This window comes from Rhinoraja longicauda, chromosome 19 (assembly GCF_053455715.1).
Source record: "Rhinoraja longicauda isolate Sanriku21f chromosome 19, sRhiLon1.1, whole genome shotgun sequence".
In the NCBI taxonomy this organism is placed as follows: domain Eukaryota; kingdom Metazoa; phylum Chordata; class Chondrichthyes; order Rajiformes; family Arhynchobatidae; genus Rhinoraja; species Rhinoraja longicauda.
In genome coordinates, this window is record NC_135971.1 from 18,625,695 (window position 1) to 18,642,051 (window position 16,357).

The 16,357-nt window shown below is 46.9% G+C and overlaps 1 protein-coding gene across 1 annotated transcript in view; it reads right to left on the reverse strand.

Moving 5' to 3' along the window:
- Positions 1–788: 788 nt before the first annotated feature.
- Positions 789–16,357, reverse strand: part of LOC144603166 (zinc-binding protein A33-like) — a 57,066-nt gene continuing 41,497 nt past the window's right edge. Inside the window, exons 4-8 of the mRNA XM_078416334.1 lie at positions 13,792–13,887; positions 5,625–5,858; positions 5,265–5,287; positions 5,057–5,175; positions 789–1,713 (exon numbers count right to left, since the gene is read on the reverse strand). Of these exons, the coding sequence (XP_078272460.1) occupies positions 1,184–1,713; positions 5,057–5,175; positions 5,265–5,287; positions 5,625–5,858; positions 13,792–13,887 (1,002 nt within the window). The 3' untranslated portion in view covers positions 789–1,183. The remainder of the gene's footprint in view (positions 1,714–5,056; positions 5,176–5,264; positions 5,288–5,624; positions 5,859–13,791; positions 13,888–16,357) is intronic.

Genomic DNA, 16,357 nt, shown 5'->3' on the forward strand with positions numbered 1-16,357 from the left:
TAAAGAAATGGGACAAATGCACCTGCGGAGCCACAGAGGTGGTTCCCCTGCGGTCAACCACAGGGCAAGTGGTTCACGGGTCCACCTCAACCACCCTGTCACTGAAAACCTGCCACTGTTGAAGGTGGAGGAAATGCAGTCGCCAATTTGTAGAAAGGACAACTCAAAAACACAGTTCAAAAGATTAAGGGGTGGTACCGGTAGAGTTGCTGCCTCACAGCGCCAGAGATCTGGGTTCCATCGGGACTACGGGTGCTGTCTGTACAGAGTTTGTATGTTCTCCCCGTGAGCTGCGTGTTCTGTGGTTTCCTCTCACACTCCAAAGAGGTATAGATTTGTAGGTCAATTGGCTTGGTAAAGTACAAATTGTCCCTAGTGTGTGTAGGGTAGTGTTAATATAAGAAAATAACTGCAGATGCTGGTACAAATCGATTTATTCACAAAATGCTGGAGTAATTCAGCAGGTCAGGCAGCATCTCGGGAGAGAAGGAATGGGTGACGTTTCGGGTCGAGACCCTTCTTCAGACTGATGTCGGGGGTGGGACAAAGGAAGAATAGTGTTAATGTGCGGGGATCGCTGGTCGGTGCGGACTCGGTGGGCCGAGAGGCCTGTTTCCGCGCTGTATCTCCAATCTAAACTAAAGCAAACTAAACTGCTGTCTCCCCGTTCAGTAGATTTCAAAAGCAAGCTGCACAGTTCAAGTAATTTTGAGTTTATTTCAATTACAGTATTGGAAGCAACAATGCACATCATTCAAATAAACGCAAACTTTCAATTAGCTTGTCGTGTGTGTCAATGGTTGTGTACATTTTCCAAATCACTGAAGTAACATGAACTGTATCTATTTTACGGAGTTAATAATACCGTAACGACTTTTGACGAGAAGAGTCCAATCCCATTACATTTAAAAAACATTTTCACAAAAGTAATTTCTGTTCCGTTGCCGGACGCGGTTAGCGCGTTAAAATGAACGGATCGACAGCTCTGATTCCACTTGCTGTTTATTTCTCTCTTCCCACATTTACATTCCCCCTGGTTTTATTTCCGCGCTCACTGGGGTTTTTACGACGCGGAATTTGGGGATTAAACGGGAGCCGTTCAGCGCCGACCTGTTGTCCACCGGGTTTCTGCCCCACAGCCCCTGAGCCCCGCTCCTGACGCCGGTCCCGGGACCCGACCCTTTTACACACCCGGAGCGGAACCGGAGCAGATTCTCAGCCAGTTTCCATACCAAGTTTCGAAGAAAGGATAAAGCTTCTCCGTGAATTTATTCCCAGTGAAGGTGTGGAGATGGGACTTGGTGTCCGCGTCGTAAAATGAAACTGTCCCGGACTCGTAACTGAGATAAACTCCCACCCTCCCGGGGATGGGACGGGCGGGGAGAGGGGATGGAGGGGAGGTGACTGCAGCAAACCCGTCACCCACCCGCCCGATGCTCCAGACTCCAGTCTCCGGGGTCAGTGTGACCGGTCTCTTCCTCTCCACAGACTCTGCGGCGACTCCCAGACTCCAGCCCCAACTCCCCGCCATCTCCACCTCCCAGTAATGTCTCCCCGATGTGAATCCCTCCGATCCCAGCACACACGCACCAACTGTAAACCTCTTCCCGGTGTCAGGGAGACTCCTCCGGGTCAGGGTCCATCTCACCCTCTTCCGATCCTCAGACACCTCGAGCCGCGGATCCGCTGTTTCCACATCCAGGGTGACGGAGACTGGGGGGAGAAGCAGAGAATCAGAGAGTCCCCGGGGGTCGGGGGGAGACTCGGGAAGCGCGGCCCCGGGACCGGGGGAGAGGCCGCTCGGCCTCAGGCACAGGCGGGCGGACAACTGAAACCTTGCCCGGGGTTTCACCCCGACCACAGCGGGTGGACAACAGACATCTCCACCGGAGTTTTTATCCGGGGATGGAGAGGGGAATTTCGTGAGGTGGGGGAGGGTGGACGGGGAGGACGAGTGTGGAGGATTGCGAGATTGCGGTGGTGAAGTTGAAAGAAAGGGGGGGCTACTCACATGTGGAGGCAGATCGGAGCAGGAGGATATTGAGGTGAGCGGTAATTTGAGGTTGTTAAAGAGGTAGACGTGTGGGGTGGGGTCGTTATGATCATAATGAATGAGGGCAGACACGAAGAGCCAGATGACCTGCCCCCTGTTTCTTTGAGTGGAGGGTGAGAGAGAGGGAGGGGTGGCTTGGACCATGGAAGGAAGCAGAGGTTGAATGATCGGGTGTTGGACAGAATGTGCGGAGACTTGGGGTTGTGGGGTCGTTGAAAGAGAGCGGATTCAAGGGTGGATATGATGGGTGTGTACAACTAACACACTGATCTCATTGTGAACCAATATATGAACTTCACTGAGGGACTTGACAATGTTCCGCATGTAAGGCTGGTCCAGAAAGCGAAGGCAGGTGGGATCCAAGGCGAGCTGGTGAAATGGATCCACAATTGGCTTGGTGGTTGGAGGCAGAAGGTAGCGGTAGAAGGATGATTTTTCTGCTTGGAGGTCTGTGGCTGGTGGTGTGCAGCAGAGATCGGTGCTGCAACCTTTGCTGTTGATACATGATCATGGCTTGGATGTGAATGTGGGAGGTGTGATTAGTAAGTTTGTGGAGGATGCAAAAATTGTGGATAGTGGGGAAGGTTGTCAAAGTCTGCAGCAGGATGCAGGGTAATTATCTAAACCTTATTCGCATGCAGAGAAATCAAATCAAGAGAGTGCAGGTTTATATTGAGAGCAAGGAATTTTAAAGTATATCTGAGATTTTGGTTTTACTAGACCAAGTGGACCCGTTGGGCTCAAACCTCTCCTGTATTGGTGCAGCACCCTCTCCTCCCCCCCTCTCCCCTCTGCATCCCCCTCAACCCCTCTAATCCTCCCCTTTCCCTCCCTCCTCCCTCCCTCCCTCCCTCCCCCCCCCCCCCCAAGTCCCTAGGAAATGGATTTAAACTTTAATATGTGAATAACTTTTAAAATATAACACCGATTTCAATGAAACTTCTTCCATTAGCACCAAAGGGATGACGGTGAGTAAGATGGGTCTAAAATTGTCGCGCTATCATGTACCCTTTTGGCTGTAGTTTAGGAACGAAGAAACAAATGAGAGATTTAGTACATAGATTTACACTTAGAGTGGGTGATATCTGGAACATGCTACAGAGGAGGTGGTGGAGTGAGATATAATCACTATATCTGAGGTATTTAAATAGGGGAGGTGCAGAAGAATGCCGATGGAATGAGGGCAAATCGATTAGTATAGCTGGGAAAAGATGGTCATGGACACGATGGGCCGAAGGGCCAGACTCTGTAATGTACAACCATGGCTCAGCTCCAAGAGCACTGAATGACTGAGTCTCCACAGCCACCGGTGCAGGGTCGTTCCCCAGTCTCTGCATGCAGTCACGTCTCCTTATCTCTGTGCTACATGGTGCGGCCCACATTCTGAGAGAGTGCCCGCTCTCCAGACCCCTCTGACAGGGAAACCATCCTCCCTACATCCAGCCCACTGAGCCCTGTTTCACTGAGATCTCCTCTAATACACCTGAACTCTCGAGTACACAGGCCTAGTCTACTCAATCTCACCCCGCACACCAAACTCACTCTCCCAGGCACGTATTGTTAATCTTTGCTGCATTTCCTCTGTGTCAAGTCTGTCAATTTATCGGTACACAGGAGCATAGGAACACAAGAAATCAGGAGCAGGATTAGGATCCGCTCCTCAGGCTTGCCCCTCCATTCAATGTGATCATGGCTTATCTAAGCTGGCACCAATTCCTCTTCTGTGTGTGTTCCCCATAATCTTAAATTTTTGATCTACCAAACATTTATTTGTAGCCAAGTTGCACATATCCAACAACTCAGCTTTTTACCACCACCCCGAGCACAACATGCCAGATATTCACTGCCCTCTGAGAGATGCAACTTCTACACACCACATGGGAGGCCGCTCTGGAAGGTTGGATCTCATGGAATCCGGGGTGAACTAGCCGATGGAATACAACATTACCTGAAGGTCACAGACAGAGGATGTTGGTAGAGGGTTGTTTTTCAGACTGGAGGCAGAGCCCACTGTTGTTCCTTATTTATATAAACGATTGTGTGTGTATGTAGGTTGCACGGTTAGTCAGTTTGCAGATGGAACTAAAATTGGTGACATTGTGGAGAGTGAAGAAGGTTACCTGAGAGTAAATGGGATCCCTGTGAACTGGGCCAATGGGCTCAGGAACGGCAGGTGGGATTTATTCATGTGAAGGTGAGGCAATGCACTTTGCTGAGACAAACCAGGGCAGGACATACACAGTAAATGGGGAGCTTTATAGAACGGAGAGATGTCGGGGTGCAGGTACACAGTGCCATGGAAGATGCAACGGTGACAGGCAGGGAGGTGAAGAATGTGTTTGTTGCGCATTCTTTCAAAAGTCAGGATATTAAAGAAAGTGTTTGACACAATGAGGTTGTTGGCAAACGGGAGAGGGTGCAAGAAGATTTACGAGGATTCTATCGGGTCTGGAAGGTTTGTTTATCAGGAGAGTTTGCGCTGGTGGGGACATTTGTCTTTGGAGCCTATCAGGCTGACTTTATAGGCGTGGATAAGATCTATGTAAGGTGCACAGACAAGGTGAATGGCCACAGTATTTTTCGTATCTAATACTGGAGGACATCGGTTTCAGGTGAGAGGGGAAACACTAACTTGAAGAAACTTGAAGAGCAGCTTTTTCCAGGAGTTGGTCATTCCTGTATGGAGTGAACTGCCAGAGGAAGTGTTCAAGGCAGGTACAATTACGATATTTAAGAGACACTTGAGCAGGTAGATGGATTGGAACGACGTGGAAGGATATGGGCCAGACGCAGGCAAGTGGGGCTAGCTTGATTGGGCAACTTGGTGGGCATGGGCGTGTGCAGTGTAAGGGCCTGTTTCTGTGCTGTATTGCTCTCTGACTGTGATGCTTCCCAGCTTAGATGAATCTGATTTCCCTTCAATCCATTCATTACATCAACCTTTGCATCCAAGTATGACGTAAAGATATCAAACAACAACAATGGAAAGGGATTAAGATTTACCTTGCTCGATGATGTCAGTTGTTTCTCTTAATACGGTGTTGAGCAAAAAAGGGTTATTAAATCTTTCCATCGGCAAGGCACCATCTGCAACTGACAGTGATTTGGCTTCATCATGAACCCTGCAAATATTTAATGACTGGTTATAAATTGAGCATCAGCATGTTTTTGAGCAGTTCTACAAGAACATTCATTCCAGACCATGTCCTACCTCATCTTGCGGCCAGCTTCCTCCTGCAAGAAATAAAACACAAATTGCAATTAACTGAGATGGACTTTTCTCGTCAGGACAGTGGGAACTTCACATAGATTGCTACAAGCATCTGATACTTCCCCTTTCCCAACTCTCATTGGTAAGATCACAGCAGCTCTTTCCCAAGGAGTTTGCAGGCAGTGCTGAGCTCCCATACATTAAGAGGGAAGCCCTTTAGTTTTGGAACAACAGCAGCACATTGCTGGGACACGGGGAACATTGGCCCAGTTCTGAATCACTGGTAAATGTGGCGTTTATTTCACAAATGTCACTCACCATTGTGTGACCGTGCACTTTCACCTCGCCAAAACCCCTCACCTTCAAAAATGACACGTTGTCTTTTAGATCCAGCTGTTCCTGTAAGCTTTTGACTTCGTTCTCAATGGAATTTAAATTCTCTTGAATCAGTTGGAGATGTTTCTCCATTGTATTCAGAATCTTCTTCTCTTCCTCCTGGATATCTGTCAGTACACGCTGCTCTTTCTCAGTGAGAATCTGGTGCAGTTCAACAAACTGGGATGTGATCTGTGACTGAAGGTTGTGTGACTGTTCCTGTGAAATGAAAGGTGAAGATCAAAATATGTCACTGTATTGTGTTTCCTCACGGTATGGAAAGTATTATTTGGCCAATCAATATCTGGTCATAGGGCGCAGGAATAGACCATTCTGCCCACTATATCCATACTGGCCACTGTACAGATCCTCACCAATCCCATTTACTTCCATTGAATAGATAGCTGATTATCACGAGAATTCAATAGCTTGTACAAATGCTTCGGAAATATCATTATCCCATCAATCCCATCAATCCCATTCCCCTCATCCAATTCCCTGCCCCCATTCCCTTTCACGTCCCCTTTAATTCCCATTGATTTGCCCACCACCTACTTTCACAGGGATGATTTACAATCGCCGATTGACTCTCCAACCGGCGTGTCGTTTGGACGTGGAAGGAATTATGGGAGATAATACGATATTATTTTATACATTATATTATTTTATACATTAGACATTGTTACGGTATTATTTTATACATTGTTGTTTAAGGTTTGTAACTACTTAGGCATTAGGCGCCTCTGTAACTAATTAAGGCGCTCTAGACATTCCTTACCCTTGACACGTGTCTGTAACATAACACTCCTTTGCTTTAGCCTTTACCTTTGCTTTAGCCTAGACGATAAGGGTGGCAGAATGTGAAGAGATGCAGACATTCATCAATGAGTAGGATTTAATGGTGGCAAGGGAAGAGATAAGGAAAGACATAGGCCTTGGGGTGATGGATGGACGTGAGGGATGGACTAGCAGGAAATAAGGGAGGCGAAGTATGAAGGGATGTGAGCATTGAGATAAGGATATATTACTAAATGGGATTTAATGGTGGCGGGACAGACGGGTGACTACAAAGAAATGAAGGACTGAAGAAAGGAGTGTGGGTATGAGGTAATGTAAAGAAGATAAGGTTTAGAATAATCCTATAAAAATAGGCTGCCCGGTGTACTAAGTGGGCAGTCAGATGGTTGACATCCTGATTGTTCCAGCCGTTGTTTGCAAATAAAGGCTTTTAACTTCTTGAAGAATTCTCCGTGTCATCTGCTTCATTTTTGAACACCGGTAACCACGACAAAATTGGCGTAGTCGGCAGGATCGGATAGAGGCCTGTTCGATAAAGGACGACCAGCCAAGGGCGCTTCCTAGCCCCATGGGGGCTCCCCGGAACAACAGGACAAGGGTGGCCACCCGCTAAAAGGTAGGCGGTTTTCCGCTTCATTTGGATTTTTAACCTGTTGAAACGGGGGGCCACTGGTGACACAGAAGCGTCTAGGCGGTTAAAAGGGCCTCTCCGATCCAAAGAATCTGGCTAAAATATTCTAAAAAGAGACCCGGAGGATTGCTCAAGAAGGCTGCGCAGTGGGGTACGTAGAAAATAGATAAGTTAAGAAAGTGGATTTGTGACGTCAAAAAGACCTCGTGGATACCGCCCTAAGAGGATAGGGTACTGAATAGATGGGCCGTCCTGTGGATACCGCTCTAGTTAACCGGGGATTATTCTGATCAGCTAGGGGTCTGTACGGGCAGGATAAAGCATCCTGTGGATACCGCTCTAGTTAATCGGAGATTACTCTGGTTAGCTAGGGGTCTGTACGGGCAGGATCAGAGGATCTGTGGATACCGCCCTAAGTGAGGAGGGGTTTGTACGGGCAGATAAAGAATTGGAATAATTGGATAACATAAAAATAATAAAATAGCAAAATATTAAAAGAATATAGTAGAACTGTAGAAAATAGAAATAGCGCAGTAGGTAGCATAGTGACTATAGCGATGGAACGGAGTGAGAACAAGGACTGCATTTAAACTGACTGACCAAGTGCACTAAAATAAGACAAGTACAATGAATAAAATAACTGCAGTTGAAATACTAAGTAAGAAATTCCCCGTATCCAAAGATGATATTAAAAAACATTCTGAAAAATGGGAAAAAAGGACGGGAAAATTAGTCACGAAATGGCCCAAGGAAGGCACGTTTGATATAAACATGTGTGATGAAATGGAAGTGTTAATCAAGAACTATAAACCTAAGGATAAATCAGAAATCCTCCCAGTATGCCTCCCACCTTCCCATGTCAGGGAAATTTGTTAAAACTGTAGGGTTCTCGGGAAAAACACAGTTAACACGATGCACAACCCCTGTAAGTTTAAAAATGAGTAATAGGGAAATAGTATTGCCGGTATTGGTGTCCAAAGGAACCCCCATTAATCTGCTAGGTAGGGGTGCCTTGTTGAAACTAGAATTAAAGTTAGAATATACCAAAGATGGTCTGAACGTGGAGAAATTGAATACCCAGCTGTTTATGGGGGAAGCTAGGAAAGCTAATGTATTTTGAGTAGGAAATATAGAAGATCAAATTTGGAATACGTGGAACAGATGGAAAGAGGGAGTAATGATCATATTACCTGAAGCAACCCCGCCCAAGACTGAGCTACATTGTACGGTACGTTTTGACGAGACCCAGGACATAGAGCAGGAGAGGTTGTGGCGCCTGGGAGCATGCGGCCAGCAGCACCTAAGGGCAGAAGCCATAACAATTGGAAAACAAGGGGTAGCCTTGCAAATTAAACGGAACACCTTTTTTGACAAGTGGTATAGGGTGCCAGGAGCTGCACCTCATGTGACATTACTAGTAAATAAGGGATATCAGTCCAGGGACTTGGGGCTCATGATGAAGCAAGTAAACACTATTGTTAACTGGAAGAAAATTACACCGAAGGTATGGAAATCTGAGGACGATAATTATGTCAAGATAGTGGTGAGCATAGATATGGTGGGAACGACAAAAGAGGTTGAAATTAGTCCCCAGCAACATCTCTTTTTATTACAGAAGGGAGAAGGTCAGACAAAGGAAGACATGTTAAACAGGCTGCCACATGGCCTGTGGTCACAACATGATACAGATGTTGGAAAAGTGAAATCCGCAAACCCGGTAGAAATAGAACTAAAGCAGGGGCAATTTTGCCAAGGAAACCACAATACCCCTTAAAGCCAGAAGCAGAGGAAGGCATAGCAATAACTATACAGGGTTTGTTGGAGGCGGGAGTACTTGTCAGGACAAAAAGTCCCTGTAACACTCCGCTGTTGCCAGTTTTAAACGCAGACAAGACAAGGTGGAGATTAGTACATGATCTACGAGCAGTCAATGAGGTAGTGAGAGATTGGCCAGCAGTGGTTCCAAATCCACACACACTGCTGACTAACATTCCACCGGAGGCAGCGTACTTTTCAGTGATTGATCTCTGCTCAGCATTCTTTAGCGTGCCGTTATCGGACAGATGCCAGTTTTTGTTTGCGTTTACTTACAGGGGCATTCAATATACTTATACTAGGATGCCACAGGGATTTAAACACTCGCCTCATGTTTTCAATCAGGTACTGAAGGCAGATTTGGAAGGTATATCCCTACATAGTACATTAATACAATATGTGGATGATTTGTTGGTCTGCTCTGAAAGTGAGGAGCAATGTGAGCAAGACACCCTGACTCTTTTAGAAAGGCTGGCATACGGAGGCCATAAAGTGTCTAGGAAGAAGTTGCAGTTTTGTAAGCAACAGGTGGAATATTTAGGACGATTGATCTCCAAGGGAGTAACGTCTATAGCACCAGATCAAATTGAGGCAATAATTAAAGTTCCCAAGCCTCGGACAGTAAAGCAAATGATGACATTTTTGGGAATGTCTGGATATAGCTCAGACTGGATTGGAGAATATGCTGAAATTGTGATGCCATTGAGAAAAATACTGAAGGAAGCAGGACACACAAATTTGAGAAATGTTTTACAATGGAATGAGGAGGCGGCGACAGCTTTTAACATCATTAAGCGAGAGTTACAGTCAGCCCCAGCCCTGGCCCTGCCAAATTATGAGAGAATCTTTCACTTGTACGTTTCCAACAGGCAGGAGGGCTACGCTGCAGCAGTACTGATGCAGGAAACAGGCATAGGTAAAGCTAAGCAGCCTGTAGCATACTACAGTACAAAATTAGATGAGGTGGCGCAGGGTTACCCACCCTGCTATCAGGGACTGGCTGCGTTGCACTATGCGTACAACAAAGCCTCATCTATAACCACGGGCTATCCTGTAACTATATATACACACCATAAAGGAGTAGAGCTGTTGGAGAAGGGGAAGTTTGTATTAACACCGGCCAGAATAATAGCATTTCAAATGCTGTTGACATTCCCAGACATTACAATACAAAGATGCACCACAAGTAACATAGCTGATTATGTTCCACTTAACTATGAGGGGGAACCCCATGATTGCGTTGGGGAAACAATGGTTTTTTCTAAATTAAGGACGGACTTACAATCAGAACCATTGAATGATGAGGACAAGAAAGTTTTGTTTGTGGATGGTTCATGCTATAGGGATTATGACGGCAATCATGCAGGATTTGCAGAAGTGCAGCAGGACCAATCAGGTTTTCAAACAATCAGATTAGAAGCTTGCCCACAACCTTGTTCAGCCCAGTTAACAGAGATTAAGGCTTTAACAACAGCGTGTGAAATGATGGAGGGTGAGAAAGCTGACATTTACACAGATTCAGCATATGCACATGGGGTCTGTCACCTGTTTGGTGCAGTATGGAAGCAGCGAGGCTTCAAGAAAAGCAATGGGGACCCCATACAGCATTTTCAGCAAATTTCAGACCTAATAAGGGCACTGACTAAACCTAAGGCACTAGCTATCGTTAAATGCCAGGCACATAAAAAGGGAAACGACATGATCACAAAGGGCAATCATGCCACAGACGAAGCAGCCAGAAAAGCGTCTGGATGCCAATCAGCCATTATTGCCCCGCAGGTAAATTTGGACCTGCAACCTACACAGGAGGATATAGTTGCGATGCAAGGTAGGGCTACTTTAGCTGAACAAACAATGTGGAGACAGAGGGGAGCTAAACAGAATGCAGAGGGCCTGTGGACTACGGACGAAGGTTTGCTGGTAGCACCTACACCTCTGCTGACCATTCTCATCTCAGAAGCACATGGGCTAGACCACTGTGCAAGGGGGGAAGTGTTAAGGAAGATAAAGAGAGATGGGTTTTGGTCACCCTACCTACAGGCTTCAGTAGATCACATTCTGTCACAATGTGAGATATGTGCTCAAAACAATGTTAGAAAGGGAATAACAACACCTATAGGACAAATACCTGTGCCCGAAGGACCATTTAGGCACCTGGTTATTGACTATGTGGACATGCTGAAAAAAGTAAGAGGGAAAAGGTATATGCTGGTAGTAATTGATAGATTTAGCAGATGGGTGGAGGCAGTACCATCTAAGGATTTAGGTGCAGGAACTGTAGTCAAGTTTCTGACTAACGAGGTCATCCCACGATTCGGCATACCAACCGAAATCAGTTCCGACAATGGAGTGGTTTTTATTTTAAAAACAGTTAAGTTGGTACTGCAAGTCCTGAGAGTGAAACAAAGATTTGGGTGTGTATACCACCCTCAATCTCAGGGCATGGTAGAAAGAGTTAATGGAACATTGAAGGCTAAATTGAACAAGATTTGCACAACTACAAAGTTAAATTGGATTGATGCCCTGCCATTGGCATTAATGAGCTGTCGCATGCAAACTAATCGAATAACTCATTTAACACCACATGAGAAGCTCACTGGCAGACCCATGCCGATGCCCAAATGGAGAGGTCCTTACAAGGGACCAAGTTTGGAACAATTAGAGGTAGAACTTAAACAATACATGCAACAATTAACTATGATACACAAGTCTATTTACACACAGGAAAAGCAAAAGGAGCCAGAGGCGGACCAGGGAGAAGGACTTATTAAACCCGGAGATCAGGTCTATGTGCGAGCCTTTAGACGAAGGTGGAATGAGTCGAGAAGGGAAGGACCGTTCACAGTAACTAGAATACTATACTGTTGAGCAATTTACTCTGGAAGATTACTAAGAACGTAGTTGTAAGGGAAGCTGGGTCTTTTTTCCTACCCTAGACAATGGGGGTAGGTTTTTGGCCGAGTGACCCAGGATGTTAGCATGTTGGAAGGAGAACACTGACAAACTGCACATTCTTTATACAATCCTAAGTTGGGGGGCTAATGGTTGAGAGTGGATTTATGATTTGAGTTAACAACATGTGCGTTTTTTGGTTTTCTTTTTCAGTGAGACCGTGTAGGTCTCAAAGGGGGGAATATGGGAGATAATACAATATTATTTTATACATGATATTATTTTATACATTAGACATTGTTACGGTATTATTTTATACATTGTTGTTTAAGGTTTGTAACTACTTAGGCATTAGGCGCCTCTCTGTAACTAATTAAGGCGCTCTAGACATTCCTTACCCTTGACGTGTGTCTGTAACATAACACTCCTTTTCTTTAGCCTTTACTTTTGCTTTAGCCTAGACGATAAGGGTGGCAGAATGTGAAGAGATGCAGACATTCATCAATGAGTAGGATTTAATGGTGGCAAGAGAAGAGATAAGGAAAGACATAGGCCTTGGGGTGATGGATGGACGTGAGGGATGGACTAGCAGGAAATAAGGGAGGCAAAGTATGAAGGGATGTGAGCATTGAGATAAGGATATATTACTAAATGGGATTTAATGGTGGCGGGACAGACGGGTGACTACAAAGAAATGAAGGACTGAAGAAAGGAGTGTGGGTATGAGGTAATGTAAAGAAGATAAGGTTTAGAATAATCCTATAAAAATAGGCTGCCGGTGTACTAAGTGGGCAGTCAGATGGTTGACATCCTGATTATAGACAATAGGTGCAGGAGTAGGCCATTCAGCCCTTCGAGCCAGCACCGCCATTCAATGCGATCATGGCTGATCACTCTCAATCAGTACCCCGTTCCTGCCTTCTCCCCATACCCCCTCACTCCGCTATCCTTAAGAGCTCTATCCAGCTCTCTCTTGAAAGCATCCAACGAACTGGCCTCCACTGCCTTCTGAGGCAGAGAATTCCACACCTTCACCACTCTCTGACTGAAAAGGTTCTTCCTCATCTCCATTCTAAATGACCTACCCCTTATTCTTAAACTGTGGCCCCTTGTTCTGGACTCCCGCAACATTGGGAACATGTTTCCTGCCTCTAATGTGTCCAATCCCCTAATTATCTTATATGTTTCAATAAGATCCCCCCTCATCCTTCTAAATTCCAGTGTATACAAGCCTAATTGCTCCAGCCTTTCAACATATGACAGTCCCGCCATTCCGGGAATTAACCCAGTGAACCTACGCTGCACGCCCTCAAAAGCAAGAATATCCTTCCTCAAATTTGGAGACCAAAACTGCACACAGTACTCCAGGTGTGGTCTCACCAGGGCCCGGTACAACTGTAGAAGGACCTCTTTGCTCCTATACTCAACTCCTCTTGTTACGAAGGCCAACATTCCATTGGCTTTCTTCACTGCCTGCTGTATCTGCATGCTTCCTTTCAGTGACTGATGCACTAGGACACCCAGGTCTCGTTGAACATCCCCTCTTCCTAACTTGACACCATTCAGATAATAATCTGCCTTTCTATTCTTACTTCCAAAGTGAATAACCTCACACTTATCTACATTAAACTGCCTCTGCCATTTATCCTCCCACTCACACAACCTGTCCAAGTCACCCTGCAGCCTTATTGCATCTTCCTCACAATTCACACTACCCCCCAGCTTAGTATCATCTGATTGTTCCAGCCGTTGTTTGCAAATAAAGGCTTTTAACTTCTTGAAGAATTCTCCGTGACATCTGCTTCATTTTTGAACACCGGTAACCACGACAGAATCCGACGCGGTCACAGGGAGAAGGCGTGAACCACACAGGCAGCGCCCGAGGACAGGATGGAACCCGCTCACCAGAACTAGGAGACAGCAGCACTACTTGTGTCACTGCGCTGCCCTGTTATTACACGCGTCACAGGGATCAAACCTGCACAAGATCAGGAAATCGAAACTTAAAAGCCTCACCAGAACTCCAGAAATCTTCTCTTTCTGTTGCTGCTCCATTTGCTGGATCCCTGATTTCTTTTTCGTGAGAGATTTGATAGAAGATTTCACCTGATCCTGGAATTGTGTTTGGGAATCAGAAAATTAAATTGTTGAACAGTAAAGAAGGAATTAAAATGATGTGATTAAATCGGTTTGCTTTTACCTTGTAGTTTTCAACAGCTTCTTTAACCGGCATGAAGCTGTGAGACTTGTGTTCCCGCGAATCTCGACAAATCACACAGATCAGCTTCTTGTCAGTTTCACAAAACAGCTTCAGTTCTTCCTGATGTTCCTCGCAGTGAAGTTTACTTTCCTTCTCTGTCCGATTCAGGCTCAGTGTTCGAGCTTTCTCAGCCAGTCTCGCCAAGGCCCGACTCACCCTGAGGGTGCGGTCTGTAAACACCTCTCTACATTCCGGGCAGGAGTTTCTCCCCTCCCTGTCCCAACTCTGTGTGATACAGGAGCGGCAGAAGTTGTGCCCACACTCCAGTGACACCGGATCGGTGAAGAAATCCAGGCAGATGGGACAAACTACCTCCTCGGTTAAACTCTCGACCTGTTCTTTCGAAGCCATTTTAACTCTGCCATTTCCTGGTTCAAAACGCATGTCCACTGCGCACGCCGCCGTCTAGAGGAATTAATGCAAATCTGACGCAAATGTTCAACGTGAAGATGCAGAAACAAGGAACTGCAGATGCAGGTTTACCCAAAAAAAGTACAAAGTGCTGGAGTAAGTCGGTGGGTCAAGCAGCACATCTGGAGAACATGGACAACTGATGTTTCGGGTCAGGACCCTTCTTCAGACTGATTGTAGAGGGTGGGAGATGGAATAACGAAGGGAGGAAGGGGGCAGGACAAAGCCTGGCTGGCAATAGGTTGACACAGTTGAGGGGGGAGAGGGAGTTGATTGTCAGACGGTTGGACAAAGGCCAGAGATGAAAAGACGGAAGGTGTGTGACAAAATGATTGAGGACTTGCGAATTGTGTCCTGATCTTCAAACAGTCTTCTCCTCAGACGGCCAAAGGCTGTGCAGGTGCACTGAAGGCGCTGGTGAGTTTCACCATCAATGTCTGCCTTCCTCTGGGAAGAGGAGCGCCGGCCAGAGCACCCGAGGGTCACCATCGTTACGACCATTTTAAAGGAAGGAGACAAATCCACCCGCGGAAACTATGGAGGGTTCCCCCGCTCTCTACCACAGGGAGGGTCAGTTACACATTAAACTGTCCTGAATATAGACGGAAGCGGAGAGTAGCGCTTGGGACAGTGTAAGGCAGGATAAAATGCTGGAAACAACTGCAGAGTGGATTCACGAAGATGGTGCCAGGATTTGAGGGTCATAGCGAAAGGGAGAGGTTGGGCAGGGAAGGATTTATTAATTGGAGCGCAGGAGGCGGTGGTGCATAAGATCAAGAGGTGAATAGACAGGGTGAATGCACAGTCTGTTACCCGGAGCAGTAGAATCGAGAACTAGAGGACACAGGTTTGTGGTGAGAGGTGCAAGATTTAATCGGAACCTGAGGAACAACATTTTCACACAGAAGGTCGTGGGTGTCTGGAACAAGCTGCCAGAGGGGGTAAGTGAGGCTGGACAACAACGTGGAGTGGAGTTGAAGCCCCGTTTCCTGAACAAAGAGGATACCTCCGAAACACCCCTCCTCCTCTTGCTCCTCCTCCCTCTCACCCTCCTCTTCCTCCCCCTCGCCCTCCTCTTCCTCCTCTTCCTCCCCCTCACCATCCTCTCCCTCCCCCTCCTCCTCTCCCTCTCATCCTCTCCCATCCTCTCCCATTCCCTGCACCTCCCCCCCCTTCTTCCACTCCTTCACCATCCTCCTCCTCCCCTTATTCCTCACCTTCACCTCTCCTCCTCCTCCCTCTCCTCTCCCCACTTCCTCTCCACCTCTCCCTCATCCCGCTCCTTCCCCTCAACCCTCCTCTCCCCCTCATCCCTCCATTTCTCTCTCCTCCTCTCCCTCACCCCTCCATTTCTCTCTCCTCCTCCACCCCGGGCCTCCATGGCCGCCTCTCTCCGCAGCCGCCGACGATCCTTGTGCTGCCGCTGCCGGGCGGGGTCGGGGCCGCCGCTGCAGGCCCGGCGGAGAGGGAGGGGGATGAGGGGGAGAGGGTGGAGGAGGGGGATGAGGATCCGCGGCAACAGCGGGTCTCGGGTTGCCGCCGCCATCAGCGCCATGGGGTCTTGCTTCCATAATACCGGTTGCCATCAAAGCTGAAGTGAACAGTAATCAGTCGGTATGTGTAGGAAGGAACTGCAGATGCTGGTTTAAACCGAAGACAGACACAAAATGCTGGAGTAACTCAGCGGGACAAACAGCATCTCTGGAGAGAAGGAATGGGTGACGTTTCAGGTCAAGATCCTTTTTCAAACGGTCAGAATCGACCCGTGCGTTGGAAGGAACTGCAGATGCTGGTTTAAACCGAAGATTGAGTCTGAAGAAGGGTCTCGGCCCGAAACGTCACCCATTCCTTCTCTCCAGAGATGCTGCCTGTCCCGCTGAGTTACTCCAGCTTTTGTGTCTATCTTCAGCA